This window comes from Pinus tabuliformis, chromosome 2_1, assembly GCF_031772625.1.
Source record: "Pinus tabuliformis cultivar Carrire ecotype Pingquan chromosome 2_1, CPIR1, whole genome shotgun sequence".
Classification (NCBI taxonomy): Eukaryota; Viridiplantae; Streptophyta; class Pinopsida; order Pinales; family Pinaceae; genus Pinus; species Pinus tabuliformis.
Window position 1 is genome coordinate 542,313,187 of NC_142299.1, and position 19,929 is coordinate 542,333,115.

At 38.5% G+C, this 19,929-nt stretch overlaps 1 protein-coding gene across 1 annotated transcript in view; it reads left to right on the top strand.

The window, feature by feature from the left end:
- Window positions 1–33: 33 nt before the first annotated feature.
- Window positions 34–19,929, top strand: part of LOC149201426 (wax ester synthase/diacylglycerol acyltransferase 6-like) — a 35,060-nt gene continuing 15,164 nt past the window's right edge. The window contains exons 1-2 of the mRNA XM_089399719.1: window positions 34–597; window positions 851–923. Of these exons, the coding sequence (XP_089255845.1) occupies window positions 148–597; window positions 851–923 (523 nt within the window). The 5' untranslated portion in view covers window positions 34–147. The remainder of the gene's footprint in view (window positions 598–850; window positions 924–19,929) is intronic.

A 19,929-nucleotide genomic window follows, 5' to 3' on the forward strand; every position in this document is an offset into this window, starting at 1 on the left:
TTGTGATTTATTTTGCAGAAGGATGATGATCGGGGAGTGTTGCGATGGCAGAAAACAACTGTCAACACCGATAACCACACATTTATTGTAGAGTTTCCACCTGGCAAAGAATCTTCCGATGCCGTTGTCGATGAGTATATCTGTAAAATGTCGCTCACATGTCTTGATCAGTCACGTCCACTGTGGGAGCTCCACTTCCTGAATTACAAAACGAGGAAGGCCGGAGCCGCCATGGTTGTTAAGGTCCACCATTCCCTTGGAGATGGGATTTCTTTAATGTCGACATTGTTTTCTATTTTCAGGAGAGTCGACAATCCTCATCTCCCGCCCACCTTTCCTACTGCCAAGCGCAGTATTAAATCCACTTCGTCGGACATTACAGTAGCTAAGTTTTTTCCCAGACTTGGTTATATGATGCTCCTATTATGGTACACTCTGATCGATGTGATAAGCTCTGTACTGAGAGCGATAGGAAGGATTGATGACAGCAAGCTTCCTATTCGAGGACCTAGAGGAGTCGAAAAAATGCCCGTTGCGCTGCTTTCTGCTACTTTTCCACTCGAGGATATCAAACAAATTAAGAATTCCGTAGGAGGGGTATGTAGTATCAGTTATTTTTAGCTTGTAGATTTTGAAATATTTTTGAAATCAGACTTTTTCACTTTCACTTTGTTCTTGTTAATCAAAGGTTTGAAACTCTCTTTGTATATCAAATTTCTAAAATATTTCAAAATCAAATTTTTTTAATATTTCATAATCTACGCTAAAATTGTGATATCAGATCAATAATTCTTATTTCTCAAGCCTAATTCATATGCATCTTTATATATATTTTTTATTTTCCCTGCAGACAGTCAATGATGTGATAACAGGAATAATTTTCTCAGGCATGCAACGCTACTTGCAGATCAGCCTCTCAGCTGGTATGCCAGCTAAGCCCATTGATCATGCTTATTACTACATTCATCCTTATTGCTTAAGAGTTTAACTTCATTCATTCTCATGGCAACTGCGTTCTGTTTCTAACATATTACTCGACTATTTCTGTTGTCAGTATAATATTTTAAGCATAACATTATTTTTGTATTAGTATGAATATATTTTATTCAAAATATTAGGAGAAAAGTCTTAGGGCAGTATCCCAGATTGATAAAATTAGTTAATTTATTTTGATAATTAAGATCTATCAAAAAATGGATTTATTTTTAGATTAAATTTTACTTTTTGAAGGTATAATGGGTTGAAATATAATGGATTAATTTTATTTTTATTTCTGGAACTTTTAGGTTTGTAATTAATCGGATAGGCTGGGTCGATATTGGAATGGTTTTTTTTTTTTTTATAATATTGATGATCTGGATTTCATAATCATAAAATAATCTTAAGTTAATACAGTCTAACCTAATAAATGAGATTCTTAATTTAATACACAATCAAACCTAATAAATGAGATGACAAGTGTTTGAACCGATTTTGAGCTTCAAAGAAACCAAGTAAATTTTCAAAACTATTTTTATTTTTCTGCAAATTGTTCAATCGTTTCGAATCGATCGACTTCCCTCTGTGTCCACTGTTGAGCGTCTGAACGAATGAAGAGGCCGTCCATTTATTTTACCTTGTTCCCCGCATTTATAATAAAACACTATTGTTCTATTGTGATGACCCCGGGAATATGTAAATATTTAAATTTCACTACGGTAAAAGACTGGATTAAGAATGACATTTGAAGACTATTTTATTGTCTGTTTTTTTTTTTTTTTTTTTTAAAGATCCTAAGAGTATTTCTTTTATTTTACATGTGCATTAAAATATTTTAATAAAGAATACTCATGATAAGTGTTGGCAACTCTTGGGAGGAAAGTCTGTTATTGGAACTGACTTTAACCACCTTCCCTAACTGGAAAAGCTTCCAGGGAAAAAGGGAGAGGATGGCAAAAATCTGCGCTGTAGAGACAGGCAAAAGGAAAAAAAAAAAGGGAATGAAAGACTACATCTGGTAAAGACCAGATAGTCGAGCACACAGTGCAACCTTGCTGAGGATAGTGATCCGGCAAGAGGAATGCAAGGGGGGAGGCTCTGGTCTTGAAGGACGAGTCTCACGGATGGGCGGCTAAATAGTTATGCACAAGCTTGCGTGCAGGTGATCTACTAAGGGACTTAAGGGCTGGCCGAGGCCAGGTAAGTAAGACTGAAACCCTCAATCTCTGCAAGTATCTGCAAGTCATTTAAGTTAAACCCTATAAATATCTATAATGCATAGGAGATAATTGTTGCTCAAAAATATCATTGCTACTTCCTAATTGCACACTAGCTGGATAGCCGCTGTTAGTCTTTAAGTATAGGAGCCTGCGCCTTGTTCCAGACAGAGACCCGAACGGTTAAGCTTCGGTCTCACTGCCAAATGACAGGAGCAAGGGTAAGAATAAAACCCTGGTTGTAGCAGACCGATCGCAACACTACCATTCCGAGTAGTTGGGAAAAGCAGAGAGAGAATCTTGTCGAATTACAAGTTACAGGTATGAAAAACAAGGAAGTGAGACAATAATCTCCATAACTCAATTCTATTACTAGGAAAGATCAGTGGTCTTTCAAGTGTGGCATTAAACTCATGATATAGAATAATTATAGAAAGGGTAAGGGGAGACAAGCCCTCCGAGTCGGGCAACCCCTGCAATACAAGACAACCCTGCAATGAGATTTTAATAAAGAAGTAACTAACATATAGTGAATATCGGGAGTGCCTCGGTACACCTCTGCAAACTGCGACCCCACAGAACGTGTATCAAAGAATAATGTGTTAACAATACCAAGATTAATGTGATAATAATACGAATGCTGATGTGTTAACAGTATCAATGTATAATGCATTAACAAACAGAACCCCAAACATAAAACCCAGAAGCATTAGGTTGTCATCCGCGAGGTTAAAGTAACAGCAAATGGTAAAGTAACTGAACTATAAACCAGAGAAATAGATCTGGCTCTTGGTAAGAGCGGAATTTCATACCATTCCCGTCCATAGAGTAAGCATAGGGCCGGACAACCGAGGCCGCATACTCTGCCAGTGGGACAACCATAGAATATCCATGCAAGAACCGTAACAGGAGTTGCGACTTCATGCATTAGAATGTACATAAAACTTCTACCATGTATCAAAAGCATAACCATAGTATAAATATTAACCAGAACATTATATGGAAAGTTTACACAGCCTTTGGCCAACAGAACCATATCATTCTTGACGCAAAAGAAATCTCCTAGCCGACATGAAACAGTGGTGGATATTTAAAGTCAATTGATAAAAAAACCATACGGACGTAACAGTTCACAATAAAGAAAACCAACAGGGTCTGTAGCCCCAATATCTGTAACATATCATTAGAAAAGGAATTAAAAAAAAAGGGCCTGAAGCCCCAACATCTGTAAACCACACGGCCGTGGCCGGAGTACCATTCGATATACAACATTAACATAACAGTTCAAATTACAAATGGTTAAAATGCGAATACAGTTTCCACTTTCTGGAGGAATCTCTAGCCTTAACCACGGAAAGCGCCAGGGTTTCTACGGAACCCATGGCCAGCACAAGGGTAGGCTCGAAATAGTACAGTGGGGAGCCTCCCGTTGCCACCTGCGACCAACCACGGTGAGGTAAGGTTGGGCTACGGCTCGGCGCAGGGGAGACCCTCTGCGGGTAGACCAAATAAAGAGTAAGAAATGTAACCCAAATCGCATACCGTGCAACCGGGAGAAACGCACCTGGTATAGAGCCAGGAGCACCATAGCCTTCGAAGGAGGGCCTCCTCATCTAAACGAACTCCGAACCGGTTCTACTGCATGCACACACCATGGCAAGGAACAATTAGCACCGCCACATGAAGGAAGATAATCATCTACCCGAAAGCAAAAGAACAACAGAAAAAAAAGAGCCGATAGGTTACAATCCGTGACATACCTCCAGAGTTCAGTAGTATATGTTTATATATAATGAACAGACGGATGATCGACGCAAGATTACTCGCTCGGCGGAGGAACGAGCGCTCAGCGCATGAGGAATTTACCAGAAGAGCTCAGACTGGAACGAGGTGGCGCGGAGCAGAGCAAAGGGGCACCGAGCTTCACAATAACCCGATTAATCGAGAAGGGCAAGTCATATACCATCCAAACCTCGGCTATGACATCTGGAGGTGTCTCTGCCCTCGGATCCATCCCGGGCCATCCACACCCTTGATCATGGCGGTAAAGAGTTAGGCGAGGACTTAACGCCAGCCCACTTCCTTCACGTGATCGAGCCGACGTGTTTAATGCCGTGCCCACCTGTCACTACAATGGAATGCCAACGGATGCCTCGGGTTGTCAACTCTGATAACACCCAAGGTTCATATGGCGGCCCAATTTTAATAAAGCAATCAACCAAATCGCTCAAGGGTCCTTGCCACCCTAGGCTTATGAAAACCATAATTGTTGATAAATTAATTTCCCAGCAATCATTTGTGTAAACAATATATGTTCATATACATTACAACATATAAATCCATATGTGGGTAAGTCAACGAACAGTGAGGCGTTCGTACCAGAAACCATAACGAGCAATAGAATATTAAATACGATTAATAATAATAATAATAAAAATTCGGGTACGTGACAAATTGGTATCAGAGCAGAGGTTCCCATACTGTGACCTCTGGGACGAGCTTAAACATGTTAATTGTGGAAGTAATCATAATATTTGATTATTTTTTTCTTCACTAAAATGTGCAAAGTAACTCACTGTGTCAAATATTCCCCTGATTTTATATCAGGAAAAAAAGGGAAGAAGAATAACAGACGACAATAGATAGTAACAGTAATATGCAGCGAGCTAGCAGCGCTCCGCACAGGTCCACGGCCGAATAGGGACCTGCAACAAATCCTAGAGATAACTCAGAGCTTTGGGTATAGCTTGGTGAGGAGACACGGAGCACGAACCTGGCTATATTGGAGACAGTCCAGGACTTGAAAAATGAGATGGCTCGGTTGCGGGAGGATAATGCACGATTGACAATGGAGCAAGAAAGAATTTTAAAAAGTCTGTCTGAAATACAGAACCCGCCGTTAGCCAATCCCAGTGCAGAACAGCAGAGGATGACGGAGGAACAGCACTACCAAGCGGAACCTGAAAATTCGGAGGAAGGAGAGGATCAATCTGGCAATGCATCCGAACAGCAAACCTCAAAACGTCAAAGAGTGGAATTACAGGGATAATTCCGGAAAATCAAACCCCCACACTTTGATGGGGAACAAGAGGAAGCGGCTGAAGCATGGTTAATTAACGTGAACGAATATTTTCAGCTATATGAATATGACCATAACCTGAAGGCACGATTGGCTATCTTTCAGTTACAAGGAAAAGCAACCCTGTGGTGGGAGGAGATTAAAATCGTTAAAGGGGTAAGCGAACGAACCATAACATGGGAAAAGTTCCAGAAATATTTTAAAAAAATATATTTGACATAGCGCTTTTATGATGAAAAGGCAAAGGAATTCCACGATCTGCGATTAGGACAGCAGACTATGGATGAGTTTATTAACCGTTTTACCTCCCTGCTTCACTATGTGCCCTACCTTAAGGAAGAAAAAGCCAAGGTGCAAAGATTTGTTAGTAGTTTACCCATGTATATGAGAGAAAGGATTGAATTTGACAATCCTAGAACAATGGATGAAGCTATTCGCAAGGCCAGAATCTGTTATCAGCAGAACAAACAGAAAGGGGACGTTTCCAATAGGAAATGGAGTGAGAAAAAGAGTAGTAAAACTGCTGGAAACAGTAAAGGAGGCCGAGGCGGCGGAATTAAAGGAAGCAATAAAGGGAAGAACAACAGAACAACACCAAGAGGTTCGTTCAGATCCAAGACAATCGGTGAAACCAGAATGAGCGAACAATCTGCCAAGCTGGACAGCGAAGGAATAACCAGACCCCCAATGCAGTGCTGGGGTTGTGGCGGATCGCACTACGTCAAGAATTGTTCGCAACGGAAGGGAACTGATCAGATATCCTAGATTCATGAGGCATCAACCATCGACGATGTGGGATGAAGCGTGCCAAGGATTAACACAGCTCTGGACGACCGCCAGGCAGAGTACCAACCCACCATGGTAGAATTTGAAGGTAAAATTTTAGACTTTTCTATCACTGTTCTAATTGATCCAGGAGCCACTTTAAGTTATATTAGCCCAAAGATAGTTGAACAGTGTAAATTACAACCTGAAAAATTCAGGAACCCTTGGCTGGTACAGCTAGCTACGGGGGCTAAGAGGCGAGTAATGGCGAAGGTCAATAACTGGCCCTTAACAATAGCAGGGCAGCCAGTGGTAGCAGATCTGAATATGCTTCCACTTGGTTCATATGACATCCTAATCGGGATGGATTGGCTAGAGAAGCACTAGGCGTTAGTGAACTGCAAGACGAAAACCATTCATTACAAGGATGATGTTGGAAAGGAACAAGAGATGCAAAGGATTAAACGACCAGTGCAGGTCCGGCCAATCACTGCATCCCAGCTAGCTAAGTGCATCAAAAAAAGATGCCAGATATATGCCATTCAGGTGGGTTATGCAGAAACCAAGGACAAAACGGCCACGCTGGACAACCTTCCGGTAATAAAAGAATTCGCGGATGTGTTTCCGGAAGAAATCCCTGGGCTACCCCCAGAAAGGGATATTGAATTCACCATTGAATTGCTACCAGGGGCAGCACCAGTTTCGCGGGCACCTTACAGAATGAGTGTACCCGAGCTAACCGAGTTGAAAATGCAATTACAGGAATTGCTAGACAAAAATTATATCCGTCCCAGTGTGTCTCCATGGGGAGCTCTGGTGCTATTTGTCAGGAAGAAAGACGGAACCCTCTGAATGTGTATCGATTACCGACAGCTAAACAAGCTTACAATCAAAAATAAATATCCCTTACCTCGGATCGATGAACTTTTTGATCAAGTCAAGGGCGCGACAGAATTTTCCAAGATTGATTTGCGATCTGGTTACCATCAGATCAGAATTAAGGAAGAGGACATCGCTAAAACAGCTTTCAGAACCCGGTATGGACACTACGAATTTGTAGTGCTACCTTTCGGTTTGACTAATGCACCCGCCACTTTCATGTGCTTAATGAACAGTGTGTTCCATCGATTTGTGGATAAATTTGTACTGATATTCATCGACGACATTTTGATTTATTCTCGTTCTAAGGAGGAGCACGAGGAACACCTCCGGTTGGTACTGCAAACTCTTCGAGAGCATCAACTGTACGCTAAACTCAGCAAGTGCAATTTCTTCAAAGAGGAGATACAGTATTTGGGCCATGTAATCACAAAAGAAGGGATTGCAGTGGACCCTGAGAAAATAAAAGACCATAATGGATTGGCCGTACCTAAGGATGTGGCGGATATCAGATCTTTCATGGGATTGGCCGGTTATTATAGAAGATTTGTGGAAGGCTTCTCAAGGGTAGCATATCCTATCACTTCCTTGCAGAAGAAAGGAAGGGCGTTCAAGTGGAATTCAGAATGTCAGCAAAGCTTTGAGAAACTTAAGCATTTGCTCACCTCTGCTCCCATTTTGAGTATAGCTGATCCTAATAAGGATTACGTGGTATGTACCGATGCAAGTCGAGAAGGTGTGGGTGGAGTGTTAATGCAAGAGGGAAAAGTGATCGCTTACGAGTCAAGAAAGCTAAAGGAGCATGAGCAGAAATATTCTGCCTACGACTTGGAATTAGCAGCCATCATACATGCACTTAAAATGTGGCGGCATTATTTATTAGGAAGGAAATTTCTGTTGTTGACAGACCATCACAGCTTGACAAATTATTTCAGTCAGCCCACCCTGAATGCAAGGCAAGCCCGTTGGGCAGATTTCTTAAGTGGATTTGATTTCGACATTAAACATCTGAAAGGAAAGGAAAACTGCGTGGCTGACGCACTGAGTCGAAAGGTGCAATGCTTATACGAAGTTACACTTAGTAAATGGAAGAATCCCTTGCAAGAAATGATAAAAACAGCAGCGGACTAAGATGCCGAATATCAGCAAATGAAACAGCAAATACCACTTTCCAGCAAGGAAAGTCAGCAGGGGTATGAAATAGGTGAGGATGGAATGCTGCTCTATAAAAAAGGTTGTTTGTACCTAACGACAACAGTCTTAAAAATCTGATTTTGGACGAATTTCACACCAGCCACTACGCAGGTCATCCTGGATACCAGAAGATGCTTACTGCGCTTCGAAGGGAATACTATTGGCCTAGAATGAAAAAGCATGTGGCTGAATATTTAGCGTGGTGTTTGGAATGCCAACAGATCAAGGCAAAGCACCTACATCCGGCAGGGTTATTGCAACCCTTGCCCATTCCAGAATGGAAATGGGAGATCATATCCATGGATTTCATAACTGGACTGCCTAGGACAAAGAAGAACAATGACTCTATTATGGTAGTAGTAGACAAGTTGAGTAAGGCAGCACACTTTATACCAGTGCAATCTACCTACAGAGCGGTGCAGATTGCACACATTTTTATGCAGAACGTGTTCAAACTGCATGGGCTTCCGAAGACGATAATATCAGACCGAGATGTAAAATTTACATCTGCCTTTTGGAAAGCATTGTTTGCAGAACTGGGTACACAGCTAAATTTCAGTACAGCTTATCATCCCCAGACTGATGGACAGACGGAACGAGTAAATCAGATTGTAGAGGATATGTTAAGAGCATGTGTAATGCAAAAACCAACACAATGGGAAGATTATTTACATTTGGTGGAATTTGCATATAACAATGGATATCATTCATCCATACAAATGACTCCCTTTGAGGCTTTGTACGGACAGAAGTGCCGTACGCCCTCAAGTTGGAATGGCCCTGAAGACAAACTAAGGTTGGGGCCAGAGATGCTCAAGGAAATGGAGGACATGGTAAAAAGGGTGCGGACTAATTTAAAGGCTGCTCAAGATCGGCAAAAGAGCTTTGCAGATCGGAAAAGAAGGTTCAAAGAGTACCAGGTCGGCGACCATGTTTATGTAAGAATTCAAGCCAGGAAAAGTACCCTGCAATGGAGCGGTTGCGCTAAACTTGCACCCCGCTATTTTGGACCTTTCCAGGTCTTGGCAAGAGTCGGGCCAGTAGCCTACCAGCTCGCTCTGCCAAGCCACATTAAAATCCATAATGTCTTCCATGTTTCTATACTAAAAAAATACATCTACGACCCTAAGCATGTGATCAAATGGCAAGATGTACGGGTAAGGACTGATTCCAGTTGAATTATTGGATATGAATTTTGGAAGCGAAATGACTGATATTGTTGATGATTGCAGGTCGAACCGGAAGGAGAGGTCCTGGTCGAACCACTGAGCATTCTCGACCGGAGAGAAGTGCAGCTGCGGAAGCGAGTTATTACCCAAGTTAAAGTGCAGTGGCAGCACTATGGGCCTGATGAGGCCACTTGGGAAGATGAAGAGCTTCTTAAGGAAGCTTATCTGGGGCTGTTTGTGAACAACATACATCGGGACGATGTCCAATCTCAGGGGGGGGAGATGTGATGACCCCGGGAATATGTAAATATTTAAATTTCACTACGGTAAAAGACTGGATTAAGAATGACATTGGAAGACTATTTTATTGTCTGTTTTTTTTTTTTTTAAAGATCCTAAGAGTATTTCTTTTATTTTACATGTGCATTAAAATATTTTAATAAAGAATACTCATGATAAGTGTTGGCAACTCTTGGGAGGAAAGTCGGTTATTGGAACTGACTTTAACCACCTTCCCTAACTGGAAAAGCTTCCAGGGAAAAAGGGAGAGGATGGCAAAAATCTGCGCTGTAGAGACAGGCAGAGGGAAAAAAAAAGAGTGAATGAAAGACTACGTCTGGTAAGGACCAGATAGTCGAGCACACAGTGCAACCTTGCTGAGGATAGTGATCCGGCAAGAGGAATGCAAGGGGGGAGGCTCTGGTCTCGAAGGACGAGTCTCACGGATGGGCGGCTAAATAGTTATGCACAGGCTTGCGTGCAGGTGATCTACTAAGGGACTTAAGAGATGGCCGAGGCCAGGTAAGTAAGACTGAAACCCTCAAATCTCTGCAAGTATTTGCAAGTAATTTAAGTTAAACCCTATAAATATCTGTAATGCATAGGAGATAATTGTTGCTTAAAAATATCATTGCTACTTCCTAATTGCACACTAGCTGGATAGCAGATGTTAGTCTTTAAGTATAGGAGCCTGCGCCTTGTTCCAGACAGAGACCCGAACGGTTAAGCTTCGGTCTCACTGCCAAATGACAGGAGCAAGGGTAAGAATAAAACCCTGGTTGTAGCAGACCGATCGCAACACTACTATTCCGAGTAGTTGGGAAAAGCAGAGAGAGAATCTTGCCGAATTACAAGTTACAGGTATGAAAAACAAGGAAGTGAGACAATAATCTCCATAACTCAATTCTATTACTAGGAAAGATCAGTGGTCTTTCGAGTGTGGCATTAAACTCATGATATAGAATAATTATAGAAAGGGTAAGGGGAGACAAGCCCTCCGAGTCGGGCAACCCCTGCAATACAAGACAACCCTGCAATGAGATTTTAATAAAGAAGTAACTAACATATAGTGAATACCGGGAGTGCCTCGGTACACCTCTGCAAACTGCAACCCCACAGAACGTGTATCAAAGAATAATGTGTTAACAATACCAAGATTAATGTGATAATAATACGAATGCTGATGTGTTAACAGTATCAATGTATAATGCATTAACAAACAGAACCCCGAACATAAAACCCAGCAGCATTAGGCTGTCATCCGCGGGGTTAAAGTAACAACAAATGGTAAAGTAACTGAACTATAAACCAGAGAAATACATTTGGCTCTTGGTAAGAACAGAATTTCAGACCATTCCCGTCCACAGAGTAAGCATAGGGCCGGACAACCGAGGCCGCATACTCTGCTAGTGGGACAGCCATAGAATATCCATGCAAGAACCGTAACTGGAGTTGCAACTTCATGCATTAGAATGTACATAAAACTTCTACCATGTATCAAAAGCATAACCATAGTATAAATATTAACCAGAACATTATATGGAAAGTTTACATAGCCTTTGGCCAACAGAACCATATCATTCTTGACGCAAAAGAAATCTCCTAGCCGACATGAAACAGTGGTGGAGATTTAAAGTCCATTGATAAGAAAACCATACGGTCGTAACAGTTCACAATAAAGAAAACCAACAGGGTCTGTAGCCCCAATATTTGTAACATATCATTAGAAAAGGAATTAAAAAAAAGGGCCTGAAGCCCCAACATCTGTAAACCACACGGCCGTGGCCGGAGTACCATTCGATATACAACATTAACATGACAGTTCAAATTACAAATGGTTAAAATGCGAATACAGTTTCCACTTTCTGGAGGAATCTCTAGCCTTAACCACGGAAAGCGCCAGGGTTTCGATGGAACCCATGGCTAACACAAGGGTAGGCTCGGAATAGTACAGTGGGGAGCCTCCCGTTGCCACCTGCGACCAACCACGGTGAGGTAAGGTTGGGCTACGGGTCGGCGCAGGGGAGACCCTCTGCGGGTAGATCAAATAAAGAGTAAGAAATGTAACCCAAATCGCATACCGTGCAACCGGGAGAAACGCACCTGGTATAGAGCCGGGAGCACCATAGCCTTCGAAGGAGGGCCTCCTCATCTAAACGAACTCCGAACCGGTTCTACTGCATGCACACACCATGGCAAGGAACAATTAGCACCGCCACATGAAGGAAGATAATCATCTACCCGAAAGCAAAAGAACAACAAAAAAAAGAGCCGGTAGGTTACAATCCGTGACATACCTCCAGAGTTCAGTAGTATATGTTTATATATAATGAACAGACGGATGATCGGTGCAAGATTACTCGCTCAGCGGAGAAACGAGCGCTCAGCGCATGAGGAATTTACCAGAAGAGTTCAGACTGGAACGAGGTGGTGCGGAGCAGAGCAAAGGAGCGCCGAGTTTCACAATAACCCGATTAATCGAGAAGGGCAAGTCATATACCACCCAAACCTCGGCTATGACATCTGGAGGCGTCTCCGCCCTCGGATCCATCCTGGGCCATCCACACCCTTGATCATGGCGGTAAAGAGTTAGGCAGGGACTTAACGCCAGCCCACTCCCTTCACGTGATCGAGCCGGCGTGTTTAATGTCGTGCCCACCTGTCACTACAATGGAATGCCAGCGGATACCTCGAGTTGTCAACTCTGATAACACCCAAGGTTCATATGGCGGCCCAATTTTAATAAAGCAATCAACCAAATCGTTCAAGGGTCCTTGCCACCCTAGGTTTATGAAAACCATAATCGTTGATAAATTAATTTCCCAGCAATCATTTGTGTAAACAATATATGTTCATATACATTACAACATATAAATCCATATGTGGGTAAGTCAACGAACAGTGATACGTTCGTACCAAAAACCATAACGAGCAATAGAATATTAAATACGATTAATAATTTTTTTATTTTTATTTTTTTATTTTTGTCGGGTACGTGACATCTATTGCTCTTGTTATATTTTGTGGGTATGAATTAAATTTTCGTTATCTGTTTGTTTAGTCTTTTCCGGGTTCATTGATGATAACATCACTGCAAACCTTTTCCAAATAAGTGCAGAGCCTTAGAAAGATCGAGTACTCTTGTGCTGCATTTAGTTTTTGCACCCATTACATTGTGTTGCAGATTTTGTTGGTAGACACCATTACAATGAATAGGGGCACAACCAGACATATGGCTGAGTTGGAAGCGAATAGCATGGTTGGGATGTATTTACAATAAATGTATCAAATTACAGCTGATAAGGGGATTGTGAGTAGATTTTTTTCGTGGGGATTGTGAGTAGATTTTTTTTTCCAACACGAAAAAAGCTTGATTCTATTAACTAAATAACCATAATAAACCAAAATACATCTTGATATAGCCTGATATGAGATATAACCAAACCTTTACAATACTTTAGAGGAGAGAAAACTAGTTCTGATACGACATGAAGCCAAGATTCCCTCGAAACTAATGAAAAATAAAGTTTTGAGCCGCCAAAAAGCAATTAACCAGATGGGGATATAAAAGCTTTAAACAGATAGCAATTAGCTATGGTAGAGAAAGTCCAAAAGAACCCCAAAATGTGGCCTCTTTCCTCACCTGTAGGAGGACATACATATAATACTATAAGGTATAGTGAGATAAAACAGTATCCTGAAAATATACCTGGGAAATTTATGATGAAATATAAGATTTATGTGCGTGGGAGAGAGAATTTCTGGATCGAAAAAGTGTCCGCTTCAATGATTATATCCATATTCCAGAATCCCGTTTGTGCAATAAGTTCTTTTTTTGATAATATATTAGCCTGGGAATTTTGAGCTCTATTAACATGCTGAGTAGAATAGTCATCCTTCATTCTTCATCCATACAGAATTAATTCTGTTTAACCAGCCAGATAGATACTGTTTTTTAATATGATTCTTTCCTGTAACATGATCAATTATTATTTTGAAATCACTGAATATCTGAAGGGACTGGATATTTAGAAAAAAGCTAAAGATAAAAAGTCCCGTAAACGCCATTTAAGTAATGAAGTTGTATAAAAATATTTAATTAACTCATTATTTACTAATGAAAGCTCAAGTTATTTTAGTTCTACGATAGTTTATGTGTTTCTATTTAATTAGTATTATGTGTTTCTATTTAACTAGTATCAATCATAGTTACCAAATAACCCTGAACCATTCGTGAGTTCGATTAGTATTTCGAATACTTAAATAAAAAAATTCCTAAACACAAAATATATGTTAATGGCGGCAAGATCGCAGGTAAAAGAGAAACTCATGTAAAATGGAAGCTAATAGTCAGAAGAAATTTTCCCAGATTTTAAAATTTACACAAAATGGAAACTAATAGAGAGCTGAAATTTTCCTAGATTTAAAAATTTTAGTGTTTCTATTAATATTTTAAAAAACTAAGGTAACAAGGAAGGAAAATTTCGAAGTTAGCAAATTTTATAAAATATAATTGATTTTTCTTTTTATATATATTTAGGTTAAGAATTATTTATTTATGTTAAGAGGAATTTTATAAAACTAAGTTTTGAACATTTAATTTTAAAATGTGTTAATTATAAAAAAAATTTTAAAATAAAATCAGAAACTAATGACCAATATTTGAGTTTTGTATATTATATTGATTAAAATTATTTAAATTTCAAAATAAATGAGAAGAAAATGAAGACAAAGTATTTAAATTATATATATATATATATATATATATATATATATATATATATATATATAGATAGTTCAATTTTTTCTAAACTGAATTTTTTTCATCAGATTTTTTTTTTATTGTATCATATTGAATTCGAATCCGAATTTAAATTCAAATTTGGTAACTATGATATCAACACGAAAAAAAATGAATGTCTGTAACAATTTGCTATTGATAATTTTTGTTATAATCTAAATTCAAACCACACAAATTGATTAAAAATTGAAAACCATCTGTATATATAATCTCTCTTTTAACTTCAGAAATTTTGAAGATGTTATATATATATATATGAATATGAGATTACATCGATATTTATATTTTTACATCAGTATTTATATTGCTTTTATATACCCGGCCTCATCTATAAAAGGAATGGTTGGTAGCTGCTTCTTGATGATAAATTATACACTGGATTCCTAAAGGAACCAAAGCTTAATACCCGATGCTTTTGAAGGAAGCTTAGAATTCTAATTAATTAACCCAAAGTTATCATGGGAGATTATCCTTTTCCGGGTAGCAGAGTAATAAATTTCCATTAAGTGATTGATATACATCTATGAGGCTTATATCAACCATTAATGTGATTGTGCTAATTTTTTAAGGTTAATTTTTTAATTATAAATAACATGTATGTTAATTTTAGATTTAAAATTATTTTAATTAATTTGAAATTTATTAAAATTAATAAATAAAATATAAATAAACCTTTTGCGAAAGTTTGTACAATTAAAAAAATCTCGTTTGACCAATTATCATTGGTAATAATCAATGAAATATATTTTGATTGGGTCCCTTTTCATGTTTTCAATTAGTATTTTCATGAAACACACTTTGTAATATGTATGCAGTTGGAGAATATGGTATACAAGATGCTTACAAAAAGAGGTTTGACCGACCAAAAGACGATGTTATTAAACGATTGAAGAACTCCAAACTCACAGCATTATCTATGATAAACACGAGAACGATGGCTGGATTACAGGTTCTCTCTTTGACAAACCCATCACATTTCAAATAAGTTTATCCATATAAGAGCGTTGCCTAGACAAACATATTTTGAGATCTGATGACGGCGTAAACCGTGCAGAACATGGAGGAGATGTTAAAACCAAAGGCTCAAGTGCCTTGGGGAAATCACATTGGTTTTTTGCCAGTGGAAGTACCTCTAATGGGAAAGCTGGAGAATCCTCTGGATTTTGTGAAAATGGCAAAGCAGAGACTCGACAGACATAAAATATCCTTAGGGGTCTTTTTCCTCGTCAAACTACCGAGATATATAGCGATGTTGAAAGGACGACGGGTACGTTCACTGGATCAATTATAAAAAGTATGAAACTGATTGAGTGTTACCGATTCTTAATTCTGAGTTTGGTACAGGCAATGTGTAGATATATATACAAGGCTCTGTCCAATACAACAATGATGTTATCAAACATGATCGGCCCAATGGAGAAGGTAGCAATTTATGGGAATCCAATAAAAAGTTTTTCGTTCTTTGTAACCGGCTTGCCTCAAGTGAGTAAATAGGTTACTTCTGTTTTCCCATTATTTTTCTTTTGATTGGAATCATAGTGCTCTTCCATATCTCTTTGGAACTGAGGAACTTGTTGTTGCAGGCGCTAGGAATTTTTATTGTGAGCTATATTGACTCTGTCCTGGTGCAAGTTCATGCTCACAAGGATTATGTGAACGCTGATATCCTCGTCAAGTGTTTCATGGAAGCCATGGAAGAAATGAAGAAATCCCAGTTTCATTACGTCATAGAGACGTGAGCGCTTATGCCACCTTTTGTAATCTTTTGAATAATCCATCTAGTCTCAAGACGTTTTAGGGTTTATGTGATCGTCAAGCAGTACTTCCCGTTAGAGATGTGATTTATGGTGTGTAACCTCTTCGATATTTTCGTCTTTAGAGAAGGATGTTAATTTGGAAAATTTTAGAAATTTTTAGAATTGGTTAGAGATTGAGTAGTTAAGATAGAACTGAAAATCCAAATCCAAATATTTAAGAAGTGGTGTTTTCTTCAAGGAATTCGAGAGTTTTCTTCCTCAATACTAAATAGCTATGTAATTTATTTGTAAACTCAAATTTTAGAAAAAAATAATTTAATAAATATTATATTTGTTTTTGAAAATTTTGTTCCTCTAAACTCTGCAGCAGAAGTGCTTGCTCTGAAGTCATAGATATTTTCTTTCATTATTAGACTTAATTATAGATATTTTCGTTTTCATTAATTGTTTTTATTATTTTTATTTTTATTATTAAACTTAACTATAGATATTTTCATTTTCATTATTAAACTTAATTATAAATATTTTTATTTTCATTTTCATTAATTGTGTTTATTCTGATTAAGCTGCTTTCGTTAAACAATTCCTTCAACAAAACAATAATTTGTGAATATGTCACAGATTATTCGCAACAAATGTAATATCCCCACGGAAACTGTAAATATTTTAATTTTCGTTCTAAAAGAACAAATTGGACAATATTGTTATTTTTTGTTAGTTGAATAATAAACTATTAATTTTTTGAAGCAAGGAAATGGTTGAGTGATAACAGATTTGGATAACTTCTCATGTAAGAAGAAAAAAGGGTAGTTTCCATTGCGAAGAATACCCTAGCTGCCTCCCCTAACTTAAACACCCCAGAGGAAAAAGGGGTGGGGGGAGGAAAAATCGTGCTATTGGGACAGACGGTAAGGGGGAAAATGCTAAGTTTCGTGATGACCAGATAGCATTAGCACATAGTGCATTAAATTTCGTTGAAGACAACACTCTTACAGTAGGCTTGGGGAGGGGGCGAGGGGGGGGGGGGAGATTTGGTCTTGAAGACGAATTTCAAGGACGGGTGGTTGACAAGCGAGAACATTGGAAAGGTGATTAAAGTCTGTTGGATATTATTAAAATCAAAGAACAAGTAAGCAGTACTGTCGAAATCACTTAGACAATGATGAATGACATAGAGGGAGCAGGCTCTCTCATTGATATTAATTTGAAAAAATGGTAGCAGTAGGGTTTTGTGAATTTCATAGGCTCAATCTTAATTTAAAAAGTAAAAATTTACAATCTCTTTAAAACAAATTATAATTTTAAAAACTAAAACAATGTTTTATTCATTGATAGTCCAGTGGGTTCAAGCTACAACATAATAGAGAATGGGATGAGGACATCCCTACCGACCATAACCAGGTTGCAAAGCATCTCTATACTGCTTTGGAGGAGTTTTACAGCTTCGTTCCAGAATTCAGTAACCGCCTTTTGTTTGTGGCGGGTGAGAGATATGCATGTAAGTATGTTCCTACTTTTTGTCACTGTATTTTAATTAAATCTAAAAAGAAATCAATGGAGAATGCATAATTGGGTTCACTCAATGGCTCAAAAATTCCATTCCATCTTAGTGGGCTTCGGATTGGAAATGGGATGACAGACTCAAAAATTCAAGTGCAAACATATGCCAGTGTTGCATACCATTTTGGGCTAATTGATAGAAACCAGAAAACCCATTCGGAGGAAATGACAGAACGGGTTTTCGAATTCATGCATAAACAAGAGTGGTTTCAAGCCTACAAGGCTAGGAAATATTTTTTGGACTGGATTCAGAATGTGACTGGTATTGCAACTCCTTTGGATGTGAGGAGGAGTGTTCCTTACCACTACTCTCCTGATTGCACCTTTCTTGAACTAGAGATCAGTGAATGGGGCATTGAATGTCCCACTCTTGCAACTGGATACATGGGATCATCACCAAGTTCTTCTAAAGGTACTCTTGTTAGAGGTTGTATGTTTGCAAGCTCCACTATCCACATACCAGTCGACATCAGACATGATTTCAGATGACAGGCACCACTTGAGCTGATGCTTTTGCACTCCTTGCAAGTTGCTTCTCGTGTTGTTTCTTGTCGTTCCCCTTCTTTTGATGACATTGGAAGGAAAGTGCCCAAGCTTTTGACATGTGAAGCACTTGATGTGGCTCAAGTCCTTCTTTCTCTGTTTACAAGAACCTGACTTCTCTTTCTTCCCTTTTTAACCCTTCTTAGTTCCTCTTTTCTTGTTACTCTGATAATTCTTTGAATAACATACTTCCATTTGAATTTAAGACAATCCAACAATCCTCATATAGAGGATTTATATTAGTTTTATAATATCATTATAGGTAAACATTAATACTCATCCTCATATACTTTAATCTATGCGATTCTTTCATAAATGTCACTCCATTGAATTCTAGACAATCTAGTATTTTTTAGGTAGATGTTTTGAGGGTTGTATAACATGTTTTTTTATCATATTTGTTTAGAATTTGGGTGTTTGGGAGAGACATTATGCTTCTCCTCAATACCTGCAATAGTCTCCAGTAATGTCATCTTCTACTTGAAGTCATTCCATAGCCTGCTATAAATGGGAAGTATTTTTTAGCATAGATGTCATAGCCAAAGAGCCAAAAAGTTTCCAAAAGGAACACGACCTATTTAATGCAATGGGTAATAGCTCTTTACCCTTCACCTCCTCTCAATTTCTTGTCGTTGTATGTGTGATTGACTATACCCATACTGTTTCATTGTAATATTGCCTAAATAAAAGTTAAAATAGATCAGCAGCCTAACAAAGAACCCAACAACCCAACAACCTAATCACAACTTCATTGTGCTTTTCTCAAGCATGGATCACAACATGTAACCCTGTAGCCTCCTAACAACTCCCTTTCATAGGTAGTGGTCCTACTATCTATTCAAGGATTTTTAGAAGGCTTCATCAAACCTCTCTTGATACCATTATGAATTTGTATAACATATTGTAAACAACCTCTTCTTCTAATGGAAACTAACATTGTATAAATTTAAAGGCTAATCAAAAATGCAATCTGAATCTCACTATAATCTATAAACACAGTTGGAATATAAACATTGGAACACTTAGATCAATGCCAAAAGCCCATGTCACTGTTATTCCAATACTACTGAATAAAACTCTGCTAGAAAGTATTTTGTGTAAGAACTGAAACTAACCCTATTACAGATCCATACTCTCACTCTCTCTTATAAGTGACACCTAGGGTTCATAAAAATAGATATATTGCTTAGATATTTGGATCTACACTCTATCTAACTGATAAAAAATGAATTCAGAAAGACTGCGAAAAATAAAACAAAACCGCCTCATCAAACTTTAGCACTTTATCTTTAACCTGCAATCTAATGATAAAATTATCCTATTCTATTTATGGTTGGTGCATACATGCATGCATGTTCCCATACTGCTAGAATATTTGTGATGTTCCCTTACTGTCTATTTATTTTTGTTTGGAATTTAATGCTGCATGGATTTGTGTAATGTTGTTGTAATAGGAAGTGCCTAGATCTGCCATGTGTTCCCCAACCTAGTAGAAAATGATCTAGGGTACACTATCTAACAACAATGAGTCACCAAACACTTGTATTTTTTAAATGCCACTGTGGGGTGCTAGTTTTAAGAGTATTGTTAGGGAAATAAGCTTGGTGTAATTATTTGATCCTCACTTAAATCTATTTTAAATCTGACACGGTTAGAGTTATTGAGAATTTGTGTTAGGTCCCTATAATACTAGTGATGCCCCCATTAA